Raw genomic sequence first — 17,638 nt, 5'->3', positions numbered from 1 at the left:
ATACTTATTTACAAGAGCTAAGAATTTCCAAATAGAGATACACCACCATAGATGTCTAACTATAATAACTGCATATTCCAATGCCATAATTAAATACTTACAGCTATCCGGAATTCCTCTGAAAATTAACATCTGATGCCCTTAGTACAGCAAGCTTTGCCATGCTCTGTTGAAAGCAACTTCTAACCACATCTAAAACAATTTGACATACTGGTATTTTCTAAACCTGCAGCAATAAGAAAAGGATGAAACCAGTTGAGAACATTTCTTTAATAAATTCTTTTTAAAAACAGTGATAAGTAGTTTCTCTACAGTATTTATTTCAAATTTACAAGTAGCACTTAAATAATAGAAGTCTCTAGGAGGTGAACATATGACAATGAAAAGTCACTATAACAAAAGCTTTGCACAAAACATACTGAAATCACAGAGTAATGATAAAAATTAAGCAAGAGAAGTATGACCCCAAACAAAATGTTCCATTTACTAAGTAATTTCCATGGAGTTGTGCTTGTCAACTTCTGGAATATCTGTTAAGTGATGAAAAAAAGGACGACCATGAACACAGCCTTTATTTTCCTTTCCAAGCTGTTGCTTCATCCTGTAAATTGTGTTTTGTACATCTTCTTTTGACAAATGTAAGGGCAGCTGCCGAGCTAAACGTACTGCTTCTCCCTGTGGAAAGGAAAAACAAAAACAAAACCCCAAGAGTTTTAAAGTACCACTTTTTAGCACATTAGCCTGGGGCTACCAGAAAGCAGGCATTAAGCACTCACTGTTTAAAGGTCATTCTTTTCTGCTGATAAATACTCTGAATCCCAAAAACCTAAATGTAACTCTAAACATACCTTACTGGTCAGTTCATGACATTTCTACAATGGAGCCATGCACAGTCAGTCTCCTGGTCATGTTTGCAATCTTTTGCTTTTGGAGTCCACTTTTGCAAGATGCTTTGTGTTTCTAAAGATTTTATTTCCTGTTGGCATCATTCACTTTCAGCATCAAAGATGTTTAACCAGTTCACAAGACACGTCCTACACCACAACTTGAGAACTAACATAAATTCAGTCAGCCAGCTAAACAAATTTTGAAAAATACTACAGTGAAACCTTAGGTTAATGTTGTATTTACTATTGTCTATTGCATCCAGTTATCTCACTATACTGTAAAGCAGAAATGACTGCTAAAGCACACACCCTCAAATAAGTAAGCAACTTCAAAAAGAAGTTGTCAGGTTTTTTGTTTCCTCTTTCAAGATGGGCCTTCCTGCCATTGCCTTCTCTTCTGTACTTAAGTCATGTTGCTTAGACAAAAATGGATGCAGCATAAAATCTCCCCTCATATTGTACAAGACTGAGCAGCATTCATAGTGATTTAATCTGAATCTTCCCATTTTGTTTGTCTGAAATTTTCCCCTCCTCTTCCAAGTGGGAAAAAGATCACTGTGGAATATTCTGTACCCTGGGAGGCTGATTCTTTAACCATTACCCTATTCTTTCTTCTGCACTGAACAGTGTGGACTTACAAGACTGTTGGTTGTCAGTATGTGTCTCTGTTAACCACAGAAGTTACTGGTGTTAACTAAACACAAGCATTTGCAGAGGCATATGGGGTTCACTGCATGTGGGACTTCATTTTTTGTTTCAATGTCTTAATTCCAGTGACAGCTTGTTTTTCTGGCAAAAGTAATATCCACTTATGTATCTCTGGCCTTTCTCTGAGTGAATCATAGGAATTTTTCTTCTTTAAGTGGAAAAGGTGCACTTTCCAATTTTCACAGTATATGTCCCATTGAGGTTTACATGAAAATTAAGCTTCAATTAACACCTACTTTTCATAAACTATTACCTTAAATAATTTTATAACTTACTTCATAGATTTATTTACATAAGAGATAAATTTGGATGACTATTCTGGATTCAACTGCCTTCTAGACTTTGTAAACCAATTCTGTGGCAGTTTTGTATTCTAACACAGAAAAATACATTTCTAGTCTGAAGACCACCTATGTAGAAGAATCACTTTGTGAACATCAGCTTTCAGCATGTATTACATCACACTGGATATGTTTAATGGAAGTACTTTGGTAAGCAATGCACAACCCATAAACCTCAGAGAGGATATGACATCCTCCTTTTCAAAAGTAACTTCTGTTTAGAACACAATGACATTAATTAAAACAGAAAGCTGGAGAAAGATTTTCAACCTGTTGAAGAAATTATAAGTATAGCTGGCTAATACTTCAAAGCAAGTGTCTGTCTTACCTCCAAGTAATTTACCACTTTGAGAGGCCTACATTCATATACTTCCTTTGCATTTCCATTAACTACTGCACTCAGAATTTCTTTCAAATCAGAAATACCGTAATATGGCAGACAATTTGCCATCCCTTCTATTTCCAGATGACTTTCTGCACCTGAAACACCTGAAAATACAAAAACAAAGCAGTAATTCATGCACTGCTTAAACTTCTATTCTGGAGCAATTCATAGAAAATTAAACTGATGTAAAGCCACTTAGTAAATTAGTCTCACAAATTCAATACAATTAGAAAACTTTATTTGCTCCTCCCTTGGAATGAAAAGTATTTATTTGTACAATGTTTCATTATGATGATCTGTGCTTATTCACATCACAAATGTCTCAGCTCACACTAATTCAAATCCTAGCTGGTACTGCTTAATGCTTAAAACATTTTGCAGCATTCCCAGTCTTGAGTACAGCTTTAATTAAAGGTTCTGTGACTTTAATCAAGCATACATGAAATTAAAGTAGAAGCCAGCAATAAAACACAACTTAGTTTGAAAAAAACTGAAACAGAATGTTGGCACTATTTCCTATGTAGTTGGTTTAAACATCTGTAGAGTTCAAATGTTATCATAACACATTCAGCTTCTACTGAAATGAAAAGCATTTTTTTCTCCTACCACAGCTGAGGAAAAACCTAAAGGCTCTGTGAGTGACTTCATATCATCATTTGTATCGTATTGCTGCTGCAGCAGGTACCACTCTGAGTAGGAATGACGAATAAAACATTTAAACAAGCTTCCTAACAAAGTATCTATTCAAGCTTTGAAGATTTCTTTTTCACATGACTTGCAAAAAAATTGAATGAAGTGCTCCTGTACAGCTGAATTTTCTCCCACTCCCAATCAGGAGCAAGTTCTCTGGTGGTTGAGCTCACATATTCTCATGCAGTCCTTCAGACCCCTCCTCTTATTCACACTGGGTGCACAGAAATCTCAACCCTGCACAGCCACCTTCACTTTCCCACCACTTCAAGTCTAACAAGTAAAGAATTTCACAAGGAGAGCGTGGAAAAAGACAATTCATAATGAAAATAAATCCACTCTTGTGTAACAGCCCCAGGTAGGATAAATTACATTCAGTGCAAGTCACAAATGCTTTTTGTAAAGTCAAAAGAGCTGGAGACAAATAGATTGATCCAAGGTGGATTAAACTAACAAACTGTGATAAGGGATAATTCCTGTTCCTAATCCAAACAACAATGTGAAATATTTCAGAAGTGAAAGCATATATGTCACCACGACATGTATACTACCTACTTTATTAGGGAGTAGAACAAGGCTGTTATCCATGCCCAGGTACTGGTTTTTTGACAGTCATTAAATAAGAGCAGAGATGAACAGGAAGTCTGTGCAGATTGAAACTATTCCTTAATATGGGTGTGTCACCAGGTAAATAATGCTGTTGGGCCTTTTTAAGCTTCATGGCATGAGATACTTTGACCAGAATGGGAATTCAATATAGTGAACAACACCCCAACCCTCCAAAAAATCACAGAACTTTCTTACAGCTACATATTTAACACTGCTTTACACCTGAAACTTTTTTTTTGTTTCTCACCCAGCCTTGTCTTCTTTCTCTTTCCCAAGCTGCCTCTTCCTAACCACGACCAGCAAGCACAGACATATTTTTATGTACTGCTGTAAACTTGTGATCAGATTCAGCTTAAAGCAAAATGTTAAATTATCTGAAAGTTCACCAGTTATTAGAGGTGAGATAAGATGATGTACTACGCCAGTATTTCCCCATGGGAAAGCCTCCCAGTAAGAGACAGGAGGAAAAGATTAAGTCTCTTTAATTTCCTTCATCTTTTTTCTCTCATTTTTGTCCCATTTTTGCTTTAGTGAAAGTTTAGATTTGAGTAATTGTTCCAGCCTGTTTATGTTACTTTCTCTCTAAAATTCAAACTCAATCTACTTGACAACCTTTCAATAATTACCTCTCTATATGCTACCAAACACAAGACACAAAATTTTGTGAGGTTTCAAGTGTTCAGATTTTCAGTTTAAAACCTTGTATTTCCAGTGCTCCCTTTTAAAATTTTATGACAGTGAAGTTCTGGATTTGCAAAACATTTCCTATACATACTCTTCAGTTTCACCAAAAGCCATCGTTCCATCTGCAAATTTTGACAGCCAGATTTGACTTCACCATTCTGCTCATTAATCTGAAAGGCAATGGGGGCTTTAGAGTTTAACATAAGAATAAACAGTACAAATCCCGGCTAAGGGAAGTTGTCTTCTTGAGTATTTCTGATTGTGTGCCATTCTCCTTTTCTGCTTATAGTCTTTAAACTGCAAAGTGGCCCACTGCATGCTGATTAGCAACTATTTATCTGCAAGCCTTTGCAGGAACTCTCATATTTGCAACATCTGATGATATAAGCAGATGTCCAAGCCTCAGTGTACTTGTAAATCTTTGACAAAATATACATGAAGATTTTTGAGCATTCAAACAGCAGTCTTCAAGCAGTTTCCATGGTAGTTTCTATTAAATACTTTGCAACTTCCAAAGAACATATTTCCATGAACAAATAAACTAGCTTTCACATGACTAAAAATGTGGATTTCTCATTGCTACAAATTTCCCCTTTCTCTTTTCAAACAAAGCATTTACAATCATCTTTGGATAATTCCTTCTAGATGGCCAGGAAAAACTGTTCCCTTCCAGCTGCCACCTAGATTAGGTGACACTATAACACTGTCTATCTTCCAATCTATGGTCAAAATCAAAGTGAAATTAAGTAACAGCATGATTTTCCACTGGTGGGTTACAAGAGCTGAGGCAGCTGTTATTACCAAGAATGATTGGTTATTTACCTGTTATTGCTCTTTGAAGGCTCATAAGCACATTCTTTGTATATGGATATGTTGGCTACTCATACTCAGGCAGACAATTCTACCCTAAAAGCCTGCCCTGGAGCGTGGCCCAAGGCCCATCATTGTTACAAAAGCAGGTAAGGTGTTCCTTGCTCTCAGCTCCTCTCCGGCCAAGAATTCACAACTCCAGGACTTTCACAAGGGCAGATGGACAGATGTGCAGTGAAGGTACATATGACAAACACATCTTAAGAAGAACTGGACAGAAAGTAATCCCTCTTACTTCTTGAAATGCTTCTCTGCACGTCGATGTCACTGTGAGCAAATAAATGCCTGGCAGATCCCAGAACACTGAGTATTAAGTAATTTGCTTCATTAAGTAAAAGCAAACAGATTGCTCTCCCAAAGGTAGCATCACTTGGAGGCTCAGTAAGGCCAGAACATGAGGGGGTGGGAGGGCAGTGGAAGACAGACTGGAGCTCAGGGTCACAGCTTTGCAAATTACAACAACTGGCAAATTCCACAAAGAAATCATTGATTTTGCCTAACTGACATACTGACAGCAAGAAGCATTTTCTGGGCTATTTCACAACATGTTTTTCACTGTCAGCTATCCAGAGAAAAATCTAGTTGAAAACTCCTTAGAGTGCTGAGCAATTAAAATAAAGAGAAATGAGGAGACAATACAAAAGATCTTAGTCTACCAAAACCATGAAGAAGATAGGGCACTTCCAAAATCTAGGATACTTGGAACAACTTTGGCTGCAGTCATAGACAGTCTCTGAACAATCTGGAGTAAATGTAAATTACCTTTCTGTCTTATAACAAGAACACATTGAAAGGGCAGACTTATTGTCAAATAAAACAACAATAGGCAAGTAAGGCCTGGAACTCCACACTCTTGTAAAAATAAATATCCAAAGGTGCATTTGTGAAAAAGGAAAACCTTGCTGGAAGTGCAAATAGTTTTTCCACCAAAATGACAGCACAAGAACAAAACTCCATGTGCAACTGAGCTCTTGCTAGAAAGAAAACACCTAATTAGACCTTTCAAAAACCCACTAGGAGCAGTGCATCTGGTGCCATGTGGTGCTGTGGGGTTCAGAGCAAGGCATGTCCATGGTAGGCCTGTGAGGAAGACTCCTGGAAAGTTACTGTAGTAACTAACTAACCTCAGAACCACCCCACTAGCTAAAAGGTCTTGGCCATTAAAGTGTATAGCTGGATTTCTATGAATGAAAAGCCCTGTGAGGGAATAAGATTCAATTTTTGACTATTAATCCCAAGACCTGACAAATTTAGTGCGAGACTAATGAATTACAATTCTTTTATCCTATGACTGATGTTGCCCCTTACAGACAAGTCATCCAAATAAGGAAAAGCCAATATTATGTGGGTGGGGGTTTTTTCAAGCAAGCAACTGTCAGAATCAAAATCCTTATAAAAAGCCCCTCTGTGCTGAGAGTTGCCGAAAAGTAGGAATTTAAACTGCAAAGAATTATCTTTAGCAAAGATCAGTGGAGATGCACACCCAATCCAACATGGGAATTACCAAAGTCACCTTCCAAATTAAGGCAGCTGCTCAGATTTTCTTGCTATTAAATAAACAGTCAGTTCTGTAAAACACCCCAAAACTGAAAGGAAATAAGGAATGAATACATGGTCCTATATTTAAGTAATTATTTTAATCTAGGAAACTGTCCTATGAGGTGCACAATACCAAAGCAAGGGGTCCAGTATTCCAAATTAGTATCTGAGTATTATGAATAACTTAATATATGGCAATGGGCAGCAACTGTCTGGGTCCTTCTCTTCTTTGGCAGAATATGTGTGGAAATTTAAACAAATAATCAGTGCGACCTACCAGACTAATAGTCCTCTTCAGAGACCACCAAGAAAACCTCTTCTGTGATTAAAACTGCCAAACACCAAACTGGAGGAGCTAAGTTTCTTTTGTTCTTGCTTTGGAAGGTATTTTAGAGCTACCAGTGGCATCACAGACTTATTCACATGGAACAACAGAAAGGCTTATTATTTAGCAAGAGGAAATTATCAGAAATACCACTTTCCCATTCAGATTCAAAGGTAAAGAACAGATCTTTTGCTTGTGACATAAAAATGATCCCTCTCAGAAAAAGGAAACTTTCCACCACAGAAAATAAAACTCCTTGCCCAGGATGAAAAAGGGAGCCATGCACTAGTGGCTATTAATAAAAAAATTAACCAGCAGTCAGAGAGGAACATTAATGTGACTATGTCAGGGATGAAGGCCTAAAGGAAAGTACTGACCTTCAAACATACTACAGTGGACCCTGACAGCAAGAAAGAGTTGATAGTTCAGTTGAGAAACAGCAAACACTAGGGCTGATCCAATTAATCAAAAAAGTTGGGAAAAATTGAGTTACAAAGGTAAGTGCACAGAGAAAGGGGTTCCAGTGTGCTCCTGTGAATGCTGCCAAGGTGAAACTCTCCAGCTGTCATGGGTTAAGTGCACATTTTTATTCTGGACACCTCTCCATAGCAAGCTGTGACTTAATCATTCACCATACAAAGCAGAACCTCTGGCCCCAAAAATTAACAATATATCCTGAAGAAAAAAAAAATCTTTCTGAAGCAACTTCTAGTTCAACAACATTTGAATTCCCTGCTTTCAGGATGTGTCTGAATTTAAAAAAAAAAACCACAAAAATAAACACTGAATTCAGACAGCAAAAAAAATAATGCTTCTATAAGGATAGTGAAGAAGGTTTTGTGAGACAAACTTGTTCTTTCAGAGCTGAGAAATCCTACAGAATACTCAAGTCTAAGTGGGACAGATCACTCCTGGTCTGCAGGCCACTTTCTGTAAAGATTATACACCAAATGCATAGTGGAATTCCCAGAGAAGGACATATAAGGAATGTTAATAATTAATACCTATGTTTCTAAAAATCAGCTTTAATAAGTATTTGTAGAAGATAGTGTATTTCAGGGACAAGATTAAGAAAAAAAAGAAAAAAAGAGGGACTGATGAAGTATTAATAAAAATCCTTGGGTCAGCTGGAAAAAAAGCTGGGAGAAATTCCATTTGTTTGCTGGTATTTCTACCTTCATCTGCAGTGGTATGCTCTTTTTATACAAGAGGCTATAACTGCTATAATGTCATCAGCAGAAGCTTATAAACATGACTGACAAGACTCAGATGTTATTAACATTTCACTTGAGTAGTTAAAATAGAAGACTGGGACAAAGAACTGAATTAGATTCCCATTCTTCACTGGGCTATCCGCATGGTACCGATCAAGTCCATGACCATGGTTCATCAACCTGCACAGTGCACACAAAGCATTTTTATTTTCATTAACTGTAACCCAAACAAGAGCAGTTTCCTCACAAGAGTTTCTTAAATCTACATCTTAGGAACACTGGAGTGGAAGACAGTTACTACTTCCCAGTTACTGTGTTGAGTTCCTTGCTATTACAGTGTACAATTCCACTTTAAACTAATCGAGCTGTCTTAAAAGTAGTTTCCCATTTGTGCTGGTTTTGGCCGAGATAGTCAATTTTGTTCACAGTAGCCAGTGTGGGGCTGTGCTTTGGATCTGTGCTGGAAACAGTGTTGGTAAAACAGGGATATTTTTGTTATTGCTGAGCACGGCTTGAGTGGAGTCAGGCCCTTTTTTGCTCCTCATCCCTCACCACCAGCGAGAGGGCTGGGTGTGCACAAGGATTTGGGAGGGGACACAGCCAGACTGCTGACCCCAACTGACTACAGGGACATTCCACACCATGTGGCATCATGCTCAGCACAGAAGGCTGGGGGAAGAAGAAGGACGAGGGGGACAGTCAGTGTGATGCTGTTTGTCTTTGCAAATCACTGCTCCCTGTGATGGAGCTCAGCTTCCCTGGTGGTGGCTGAACACCTGCCTGCCCGTGGGAGGCAGGGAATTAATTCCTCGGTTTGTTTCGCTTTTGTACACAACTTTGCTTTGCCTGTTACAGCTCAACCCATGGGGTTTCTCACTTTTACCCTTCCAATTCTCTCCCCCACCCCACTGTGGGGATAGTGAGTGAGTGGCTGTGTGGGGCTGAGCTGCAGGCTGGGGTTACACCATGACACATCTCCAGTACCACAAGAGCGGTCAACAACCCTCTTCTGCTGTTGCCTACAAACTGTCTTCAAATCTTCACATTCAATTTATTCACATCCAGTTTACATGAATTAGATTTTGAGCAAATTTACAATAGCAGGAGGTAGGGAAAAAAAAAAGTATGTGAGCAGAAGTGCTAAGCCACAATCCCTCTCTCCCATGTGTCTAGGAACATATCACAGACCTCCTCAGCTTTAATTTGCTAGACTGAATAAACCTTGTAAGAGCTGTCTCTTACTGTACACACTTCATTCCCCTAATCATTCACTCTAGGATTATTACCAGGAACACCTCTTCCACAAAGGTTTTGCTATTTATGTAGAGATTTAGTCAGTCAGAAAGAAGTCTCCTTGGTTTTGCTGTGTATGATTCAGTAAGGAAAACAGCTTAGGCTCTGTTCTTCCCAAGAGCCAGCCTCTGAGTGAAGAAGTTGGTCTACATCCCTTTTTTGTACCTACCCTTAAAAGATCCCATATGTTACAGTACATCTGTCATCACTGTACATATGTGGGGATCTGTAACACATGAAGCTATAGCATTTCTAACAGCTCTTATGGTGAATCTTTTCTGTGAGCTGTCAGCTAGGTACTACCCCCAAAGACGCTCCCTTTTCTTGGAATTCTGTTGGAGAATTTGTGATCTGCAGAACCAACACTGGGATGGTTGCCCCTGGGTTTCCAACAGCATCCCTATAAATTGTTCTTCAGGAAAATGCATAATATTTGAGTTCTCTTGCTAAGGTTAAAGGATCTTATACAAAACACATTTATGTGATCAGTGTAGGGGTACTGAAAAGCATGCTCCCTCAAAAACAAGCCCAGATCAAACTCCATGGAACAGTGTGGTGATCCTGTGACCACCTCTCTTTGCTGGCCCCTTTGGGCTCTGTGTCACAGCTGTGATAGGAAAGTACATCATTAACCAGATCCAGCTCCTCACTGGACCTCCTCAACTGCTCAACAGCAGAGGAATGGTCAGCCAAAGCAGAAGCTTCTGCAAGTAACACCATGGAAGAAGATGCCAGCACTAGGGAATTCTCATCAGTTTAAATTGTCAGAATGGCAATAAAGGATACGGGCATCGAGCATTTTGAGAAAAGAATTAAAAGTGAGGAAACCATGGATTTAAAAGCATTCTTTGAAATTCTGTTAAAGCTTTCAGTTCAGTTATCCACTACTCAATGTTCTGTGTAGAAGATTGCATTCTTTGCCAAGGAATAAAATCTCAATGTTAAGGAAAGCAGGATGCTAGTGCTTTAAAAGACAAAGTGATGTAGAATAACATGATCTAAATTAACAATAACTTAAATCATTATATCATAAGAAACAAGCTCAAATATGACTAAAAGATTTTAAAACCATCATACCTTCTATCACTTTTATCTGGAATCCATTTGCTACAAGCCTTGGATCTGATAAATAACCTGATCCATGGAAACTCTGGTAATTCTTCTGCATTTTATAAAGAGCAGCCATGTACTGAGATCCACCAATAAGACTGCAAAAAAAATCCCCAGTGTTAAAACCAAAATCCTTAATGTGAAAATTAAAATTGTGCAAAAAAACCACAGGAAAAGGTAGCAATTGATAAGGAATGATCAAGACTTTTTAAAGTATTTTGAAAAAGCAATTTGTTTACAGAAACAAAATCAGAACTATTCACATATCTTAGTGAGTGACCAAGCTTAGGCATATAGTAATAATTATATCAGCCATTCCCTAATCCATGGGTGAAAGTCAGCTACAGCAACATTGTGAAAACGTGGAGCATCTGATTGTCTTCAGGGGGAATGACATTTGTCTTTGCTGCACTACCAATGAAACTGTTCAAAAATCATTCTTATTTCAACCAGAACAAGACCAAGTGTGCTCATTACTTCAAGGTAAAAGTATAAAACCCAAAAATCTGTTCCTACAGATAAATGAATGCACAAATAATCATAGAATTAGCAAAGAGGGCCTTGCCAGAGTTTACTGTGAATAATTATCATATGATACCTCAAATAACATACAAATTTTTGCTCAATATATATTTGTACAATACCTGTCCGTTAACATAATTGGCTCGTCCAGTTTCTCTACTGGCAGCTTATGGTTCATCAGTAACCTTTTACATAGCAGGGCTTCTTCCAATCTATATGGATTCAGTAACTTCAGCTTTTTTTCAGTAGCAAATATCCAGACATCAGGACAACTCTGGCGACGGATCAGGAAAAGCTCTTGTTCGTCTGAAACATTTTTCTCCTGTCTCTGAAGGTGACGTCTACAGGAACTCAGAGAAAAAGGCACTGTCACAATTTTCACGGGCTGTTCAAGTTTCCCCTTCTTTTCAATCTGATCATGGAATATCTTGTCAAGCTTCTGCTGGTCAGATGCAGAACTCTTTAGCTTGGGTTTCTGTTTTCCTGTCTCCTTTGCTGGCCGGTGCACTGTCTGGGCACTCACTTTCTTGACCTCTCTGTTGTACCGTTCCAGGTCCTTGGCGGCTTTTATTTCATAACTTAAAAGAGAAAACAAACCAGTAACAGAATCAGATAAAAAGCCCCAAACCCCAACTGACTCCTAACATCTTGAACCAGAAGGCAAGGTAAGCAGGAACAATGTCTGTGGTTCCTTCAAGCATCCACACCAATATGCTTTCCACCCTGACAGGGACAGTAGGACATTAGGGCCTGTGCCTGTGTTACATTACACTTTGAAGACAAGTTGCAAATTTTCCTTCATCATGGCAGCCAGCAAAATGTGAATTACTGAAGGGGGAGTGTAGACTTCATCATATAAAGATCTACATAAGGCAAGTTGCTCTTCACCTCAGTCCCCTGTTGCAATCAAATATATAGTTTTGGAAGGAGTTTTGTGTCACAGGCACATCCAGTTCAATTCCCAAAGTCACTTAAGCTTCTAGAGCTCCACAGACTTCCAGGGGACTCCACGTGGCCAGGCAGGAGTTTGGAGCTCAAATAATTTCACAAGCCTCAAGCTTTACTTAATAAAAGTATTGATTGATTACAAATGGCCTAAAATTAACCACATAAAGTGTAAGAATACAGAATATGTACTATTATCACAGAAGCCTGTAACTAATAAACTTACAGATTTTTCAAAAAGCACTCAATAACAAACTACTCCTAAATGCTGTCTAAATGGTTAAAACATCATTACTTACTAAGCCTCTACAACATGAATGGATTCTTAATGAGTTTATAAATGTCAGGGAGATAGCTAAACTTTTATAGATGCCAGGTCTATGCTTGTCTACAGCATATGAATCTTACTTTTTGAAAGGAAAAGATGTGATTTGCTGAACTTCTTTTTGCCCTTATTTGATATTCTGAATTCCAGAAGGCAATTCAAACCAGCCTGATCTTAATTAAAAAAAAGAAAAAGTAGTACTATCATATATAAGTATTGGAAATAAGTATTTTAGCTGTTCATACTTATTTATTGCTACTTGCTAGAACAGTTTGATTCAATTATGTGTATGCATGCTGGAAAATTAAGGTCAACAAAAGGGTCACCATTTGCAATTAATTATGATGTGCTAGCATTCACATATGGTACCAATATTTAGTTAACTAAAAAAGTCAGCTTAAATAGTTTCTTGCAATAAATCATGTCCTAGAAAATATGGAGCAAACATTAAGATAAAAAACATCTGCTCCTTTAAAAATGAATGGACGAAATCACTTGAACAGAATTTTTTTAAAATCCCAAATTCATTTATAGCTTTGACCAGATCAATAAATACTTTGTTTTGAATAGACCCAATTGCAACGCAGGAAAATATTTAACTGTAAGAGAACTGAGCTTTCAGTGATACACTGATAATCCAAAATGAAAGCACTTCCAAACAAACTCCAACTTGCCTGTCATTTCAGGCTACCAGAAAAATTCCAGCCTTACAAACTCTGATTGTGAGGGTCTTGCAGATTCATACACATCACTATCAGTGACTTGCTGAGAATCAAGGAAAAACTGCAGGTTTACAAACTATGAGGGAACACCTTTGCCTTTTTAAAAATCCTTCCATAGAGGCAAGTAAAATCAACAAGTGTTACAAGAATAGCTTCTCCTCTGCTTTGGGAATTAAGACTGTAAATTCAGGATCCTTTTCTGAACCTACAAAACCTAAAGCCAAGGAAATTTGCAAAAATGGGTGTAAGGACAGAGTGGAAGACTAGAATGAAGTCTAGTTTAAAAGGCAGCTTTGCTTTAACTAAAAAAATGGATCCACAATATATTCTTTTCCCCTTGCATCTTAATCCCAAACAAAATATTTAGCATATAACAAAACCCTTTTAATATAAAGTGTCTCAGACCTTATAAGACAAATAATCTGAATTTGAGTATTTGGAGCAAACTCTGACAGCAAAGACCACGCTACCTAAAATAATATTTCTCCCAAGGCACAAATATACTCATGAAGAATTACTGCAGAGTGCTGACAAGGTGATTTGTTAGCCCCATGATAAAGTGTGTGTAGCTTTGAACTTTTCCTACACCTTCAGGGTAACTACTCCTGCCACTGTTATGGCACTTGGAGGGATTTCTCCCACTCCTACCTGAGCCTGATATGCAAGAAACATTAAGGCCAGCTGTATTAAGTAAGAGCAGAGCGAGTGCAAGAAATTAAATCCTGGCTTTGCAAAGCAGGGGGATATGTGATGCTGCCAACATGGACATGCATGGGAGCTTTCCTCTTCTATTATAACCTAAAGACCATAACATTTTACATTCCGGTTGTGTAATAAATGCTGGCTTGTTTTGAAAAGGCCATCCTGTGGCACTACGAGACATCTGTTGCTTGTACTATTCCCAAGAGGGATTTAAATTAATTTAGACCTGCTGGAGGGGCCACAGAGAGAAACAGGGATGCTGAAACCACGCACACCCATTGCAACAGGCATGACTTTATCACAGAAGGATGGAGGGCTGGAGCCCAGGAAATGTGGTGTTGTGCCAGCCAGGATGCATGAAGCTGGAGGTACGTGTGCTCAGTAGAGCACTGGCACTTGGGCTGCCCTATGTATAGACATGTGCTGTTACCTCTAGGTGGCCCAATTTATCCAGAGTACCTGGTAGGCAAGACTAATGTTCTCTGCCACAAGTCCTTCTGGAGTGCTGCTTTGCAGGAGAACTCGTCTGCGTGTCTCTTCCTATTTGATATTCCCTGAGGCAATTTTAAAAGGGGAAAGAAGCTGAAAGAATCACAGCTGAAATGTATGGATACAACTAGGGGTAAATTTTTCATTTGCTTCAACAATCATGGCATTCAATCCTATGTATAAGGAAAATACAGAGAGAGAGAGACTAAACTACATTCAGTCCTACATATAAGGAAAACTTCATTACTAAAGAGGTTTCCTTCCTGAACTAATGCAGAGTTAATCTGTAGGCACACTCTTTAACATAACAGTTGTACCAGGAAAGCAACCATGAAATCCCAAAAGCTAAAGCAGAGCAAATTAAAATTTTCTGAAACAGCTGGCAGAACCTTTTGTTTCATTTCATTAAAAGTCTGAACATAATTAGAGTAGATTTCTGCTATTAAATTAATATTCCTGCTTATGCAGAGATGGACAAAATACATTGTCACATGTATGGTTCTGTGACCACGGTATGTTGCTTGCTTAGTAAGCTTTAAATTAAGTGAATCAGAAGCTAGAAAAAAAGCTTTTACTGAGCTCTGATATAGCTGGTATTCAGAACAAAGCAGATGTTTTGAAAGAAAGTCAAGAAGTCAAGGAAAAAGATATATAATAGTAATTCAACAGGTATGGCTTCTCTTTCTTAACATTCTCCTAATCAAATCTCTCATTGGTGTTAAAATTACACTTGTTTAGCTAGTACAGTTTCCTTTTCAATGGTCTTTAATTCCCTTCTCCTTGCTCCCACAATATGAAGAAAACATATTTTCACACCACTTCCAATGAGTTTGTTCTTCAGAATCAAATTTTCATCTCCCAAACTTTCCCCTACAAATCATGATACCCATTCAAATCATTACATGCAAAACTACTAGAGAACAACTTCTGTTTTTCCTCATTTGTGTGATGCCCTACAGTGTTTTACAGTTTAAAAAGTTACAAACAAAATGTTGAAGGTTTTGTGTTTCTTTTTTTTTTAACTGTCTTAAAATGTCTCAAAATCTGTTATTAATTCATCTTTTACCATAAGGTAATTTCCATATAGAGGACAACATTACCTAATATTTTAACTAATATTTTAACTAACCCAACCCTAGATTAGCCTAAAATATTTCCCCTTCTGGCAGATGGTTTTCAAAAACTCAGTGACATTTTGTTTTAGAAAAACTATGGAGTTTAACTGTTCACATTGTAATGTAGAAAGCAACTTGGTCTTGTTTGAAACAGATTAAAATGCAAATTGTACTGTATTCTCTGAACCAGCACTAGAATAGCTGTTTAGGGGAAAAGGTAATTCCTTCTGTCATTTGACTGGGTTTTACAAATACAGTTCTGAGGTAGCCTGGGTTGGGAGATGTACTAAATTTAGAGGAAAGGACTTTACCAAATGTTTGAGTACTAAAGACCCTAAAAGAGAATTCTCACTTTCTAGCAATAAAGTTGGAAAACCTCTGGAGGAACTATATATCTCCATCACCATGCTGGTTTTCAAGGACAAATCACAAGGAGTGACAAAGCAAAGGCAGCCCTCAGAAAACAGAAGTCTGCAGGATTCACACAGTATGCTTTATTGCCTGTCATCTCTAAATAACCACTCAGCAAAAACTGTCCGTACCCAACTGCTGCATGGCACAGGGGCAAAATGAGTAACTCAGATCAGCAGTGAACAACTGCACACAGCAAAAGATGGCAACTCACAACACTGATGCTGATTTTAACAAGTCAAAAATCTTTTTCTGTTCTGTTTTTTTTTTCATAAATAACTGGAAATTTACAATTTTTTTAACTCATTACAAGGGACTCTTTGGTAGCTACCATATTTAGAAGCAAGTCACAGTCTGAATACTTACTTCTTTTTTTCCTCTTCACTCAGATTCTTCCACTGCTCTTCAACCTTCAGCAGAATGTCTGCCATGCTGGTCTTTGGATTATCACTTATCAATTTTGGACGACATTCGTTAGTGAAAATTTCAAATGCAGACTTTGCTTTCTTTATTATTCTCCTATTAATTAAGTCATAAGCTGTCACATGTCCGAATTTTTCACTTATCACATTTTTTTTCTTTACACTTTGATTAGAGATTTGTGGATCATTGCTTTGTTGAGCAGTGCATTCTTTTTGCTTACTAATTGTTCCTCCAACTTCAGGCATCAAAATCTTGACAGGTTCCAGTTTGTCTCCTAGACTGTCTTTAAACGCACTTCCCATACTCCAACTATCAGCAGAGATTTCAGGTAAGTCTTTAGGGACTGAGGCTTCCTCATTTTTATCTATTTGATCAGTATTATCAAAACTCAAAAGATGCTCATCATTGGCCTTTTTAGACTTGGGGTCCACAGGAACACTGTTCCTTTGAATATCAGTCATATTTTGTCCATTCTGTTCCTCCTCACACAACAAATTTAAGGAACTGTCTGGAAAGGCATCACTCTTAGAAACCTCTCTCTCATCCAGGCGACTCTGTACATTATCAGCACAAGGAGTCTGATGATTTAAGCAGATCTCTGTGTTTTTTACTGCTTGACAGTTTTGCACATCACTGCTGAGTGAAAGGAATGAAGTATGAGCATGTAGCTCATCGTTTCCAGATGGTCCCATTTCATTACCAACCACATCTGTTTGTTCTGTTCTATGAACAAACATGTCTGCTGAGGTAACATCTGTTTTATTACTTTCACCAGGGACTGCAGCAGGTAGTGGCCCATACAGTGATTTCAACACATTTTCAACTGCAAGTAAGACAGATTCCTAGGGAAAAAAAAAAAAGAAACAAAACAGAAAATACACACAAGTCCACCTGAAAATGTAACTGACAGATGCTGAAAACACAGAAAAATATTTTAAAAAGTGATCTTATTCAGATTATTATCTGGACAGATTATTGCATTTCAGTTGTTTACACACACTCAAAAAGACTCAACTGGACACCTCCAGGACCAAATATTTTGTGATAGGTGTTCTGCTTCACTAGTTTACTCTGATATCACCAAATCACTTAATTGCTTTCTTTACAACAGGGTACTGACTGATTAAACCACTGTCAGGTAAAGCTATTCCTACTTCTTATGGAATTAGAAGCTTACAGTCAAAACAGGTGCACCAGCAACATCCCATTCCATACAAGTGTGTTTGTGTAGGTGCTTCTATTGTACATGTTTCCAAAACAGCTTTGCAGCAAATGATGGAAATTAAGAAGAAAAAAACCACCCAAAACTGCACAAAATAGAAATAAATT

At 37.9% G+C, this 17,638-nt stretch overlaps 1 protein-coding gene across 5 annotated transcripts in view; it reads right to left on the bottom strand.

Moving 5' to 3' along the window:
• Nucleotides 1-255: 255 nt before the first annotated feature.
• The window catches only part of PMS1 (PMS1 homolog 1, mismatch repair system component), a 45,169-nt gene continuing 27,786 nt past the window's right edge, over nucleotides 256-17,638 (bottom strand). For all 5 annotated transcript variants that reach the window (XM_027636987.1, XM_027636986.1, XM_027636982.1 and 2 more), the window contains 5 exons: nucleotides 16,253-17,151; nucleotides 11,300-11,755; nucleotides 10,623-10,753; nucleotides 2,265-2,425; nucleotides 256-675 (listed from right to left, as the gene is read on the bottom strand). In XM_027636987.1, coding sequence (XP_027492788.1) covers nucleotides 487-675; nucleotides 2,265-2,425; nucleotides 10,623-10,753; nucleotides 11,300-11,755; nucleotides 16,253-17,151 — 1,836 coding nt within the window. In that variant the 3' untranslated portion in view covers nucleotides 256-486. The remainder of the gene's footprint in view (nucleotides 676-2,264; nucleotides 2,426-10,622; nucleotides 10,754-11,299; nucleotides 11,756-16,252; nucleotides 17,152-17,638) is intronic.

Source organism: Corapipo altera, unplaced genomic scaffold, assembly GCF_003945725.1.
Source record: "Corapipo altera isolate COAL_440 unplaced genomic scaffold, ASM394572v1 45, whole genome shotgun sequence".
NCBI lineage: Eukaryota > Metazoa > Chordata > Aves > Passeriformes > Pipridae > Corapipo > Corapipo altera.
Note: the sequence above shows the minus strand (reverse complement) of the source record. Positions and strands in the feature narration are given on the sequence as shown.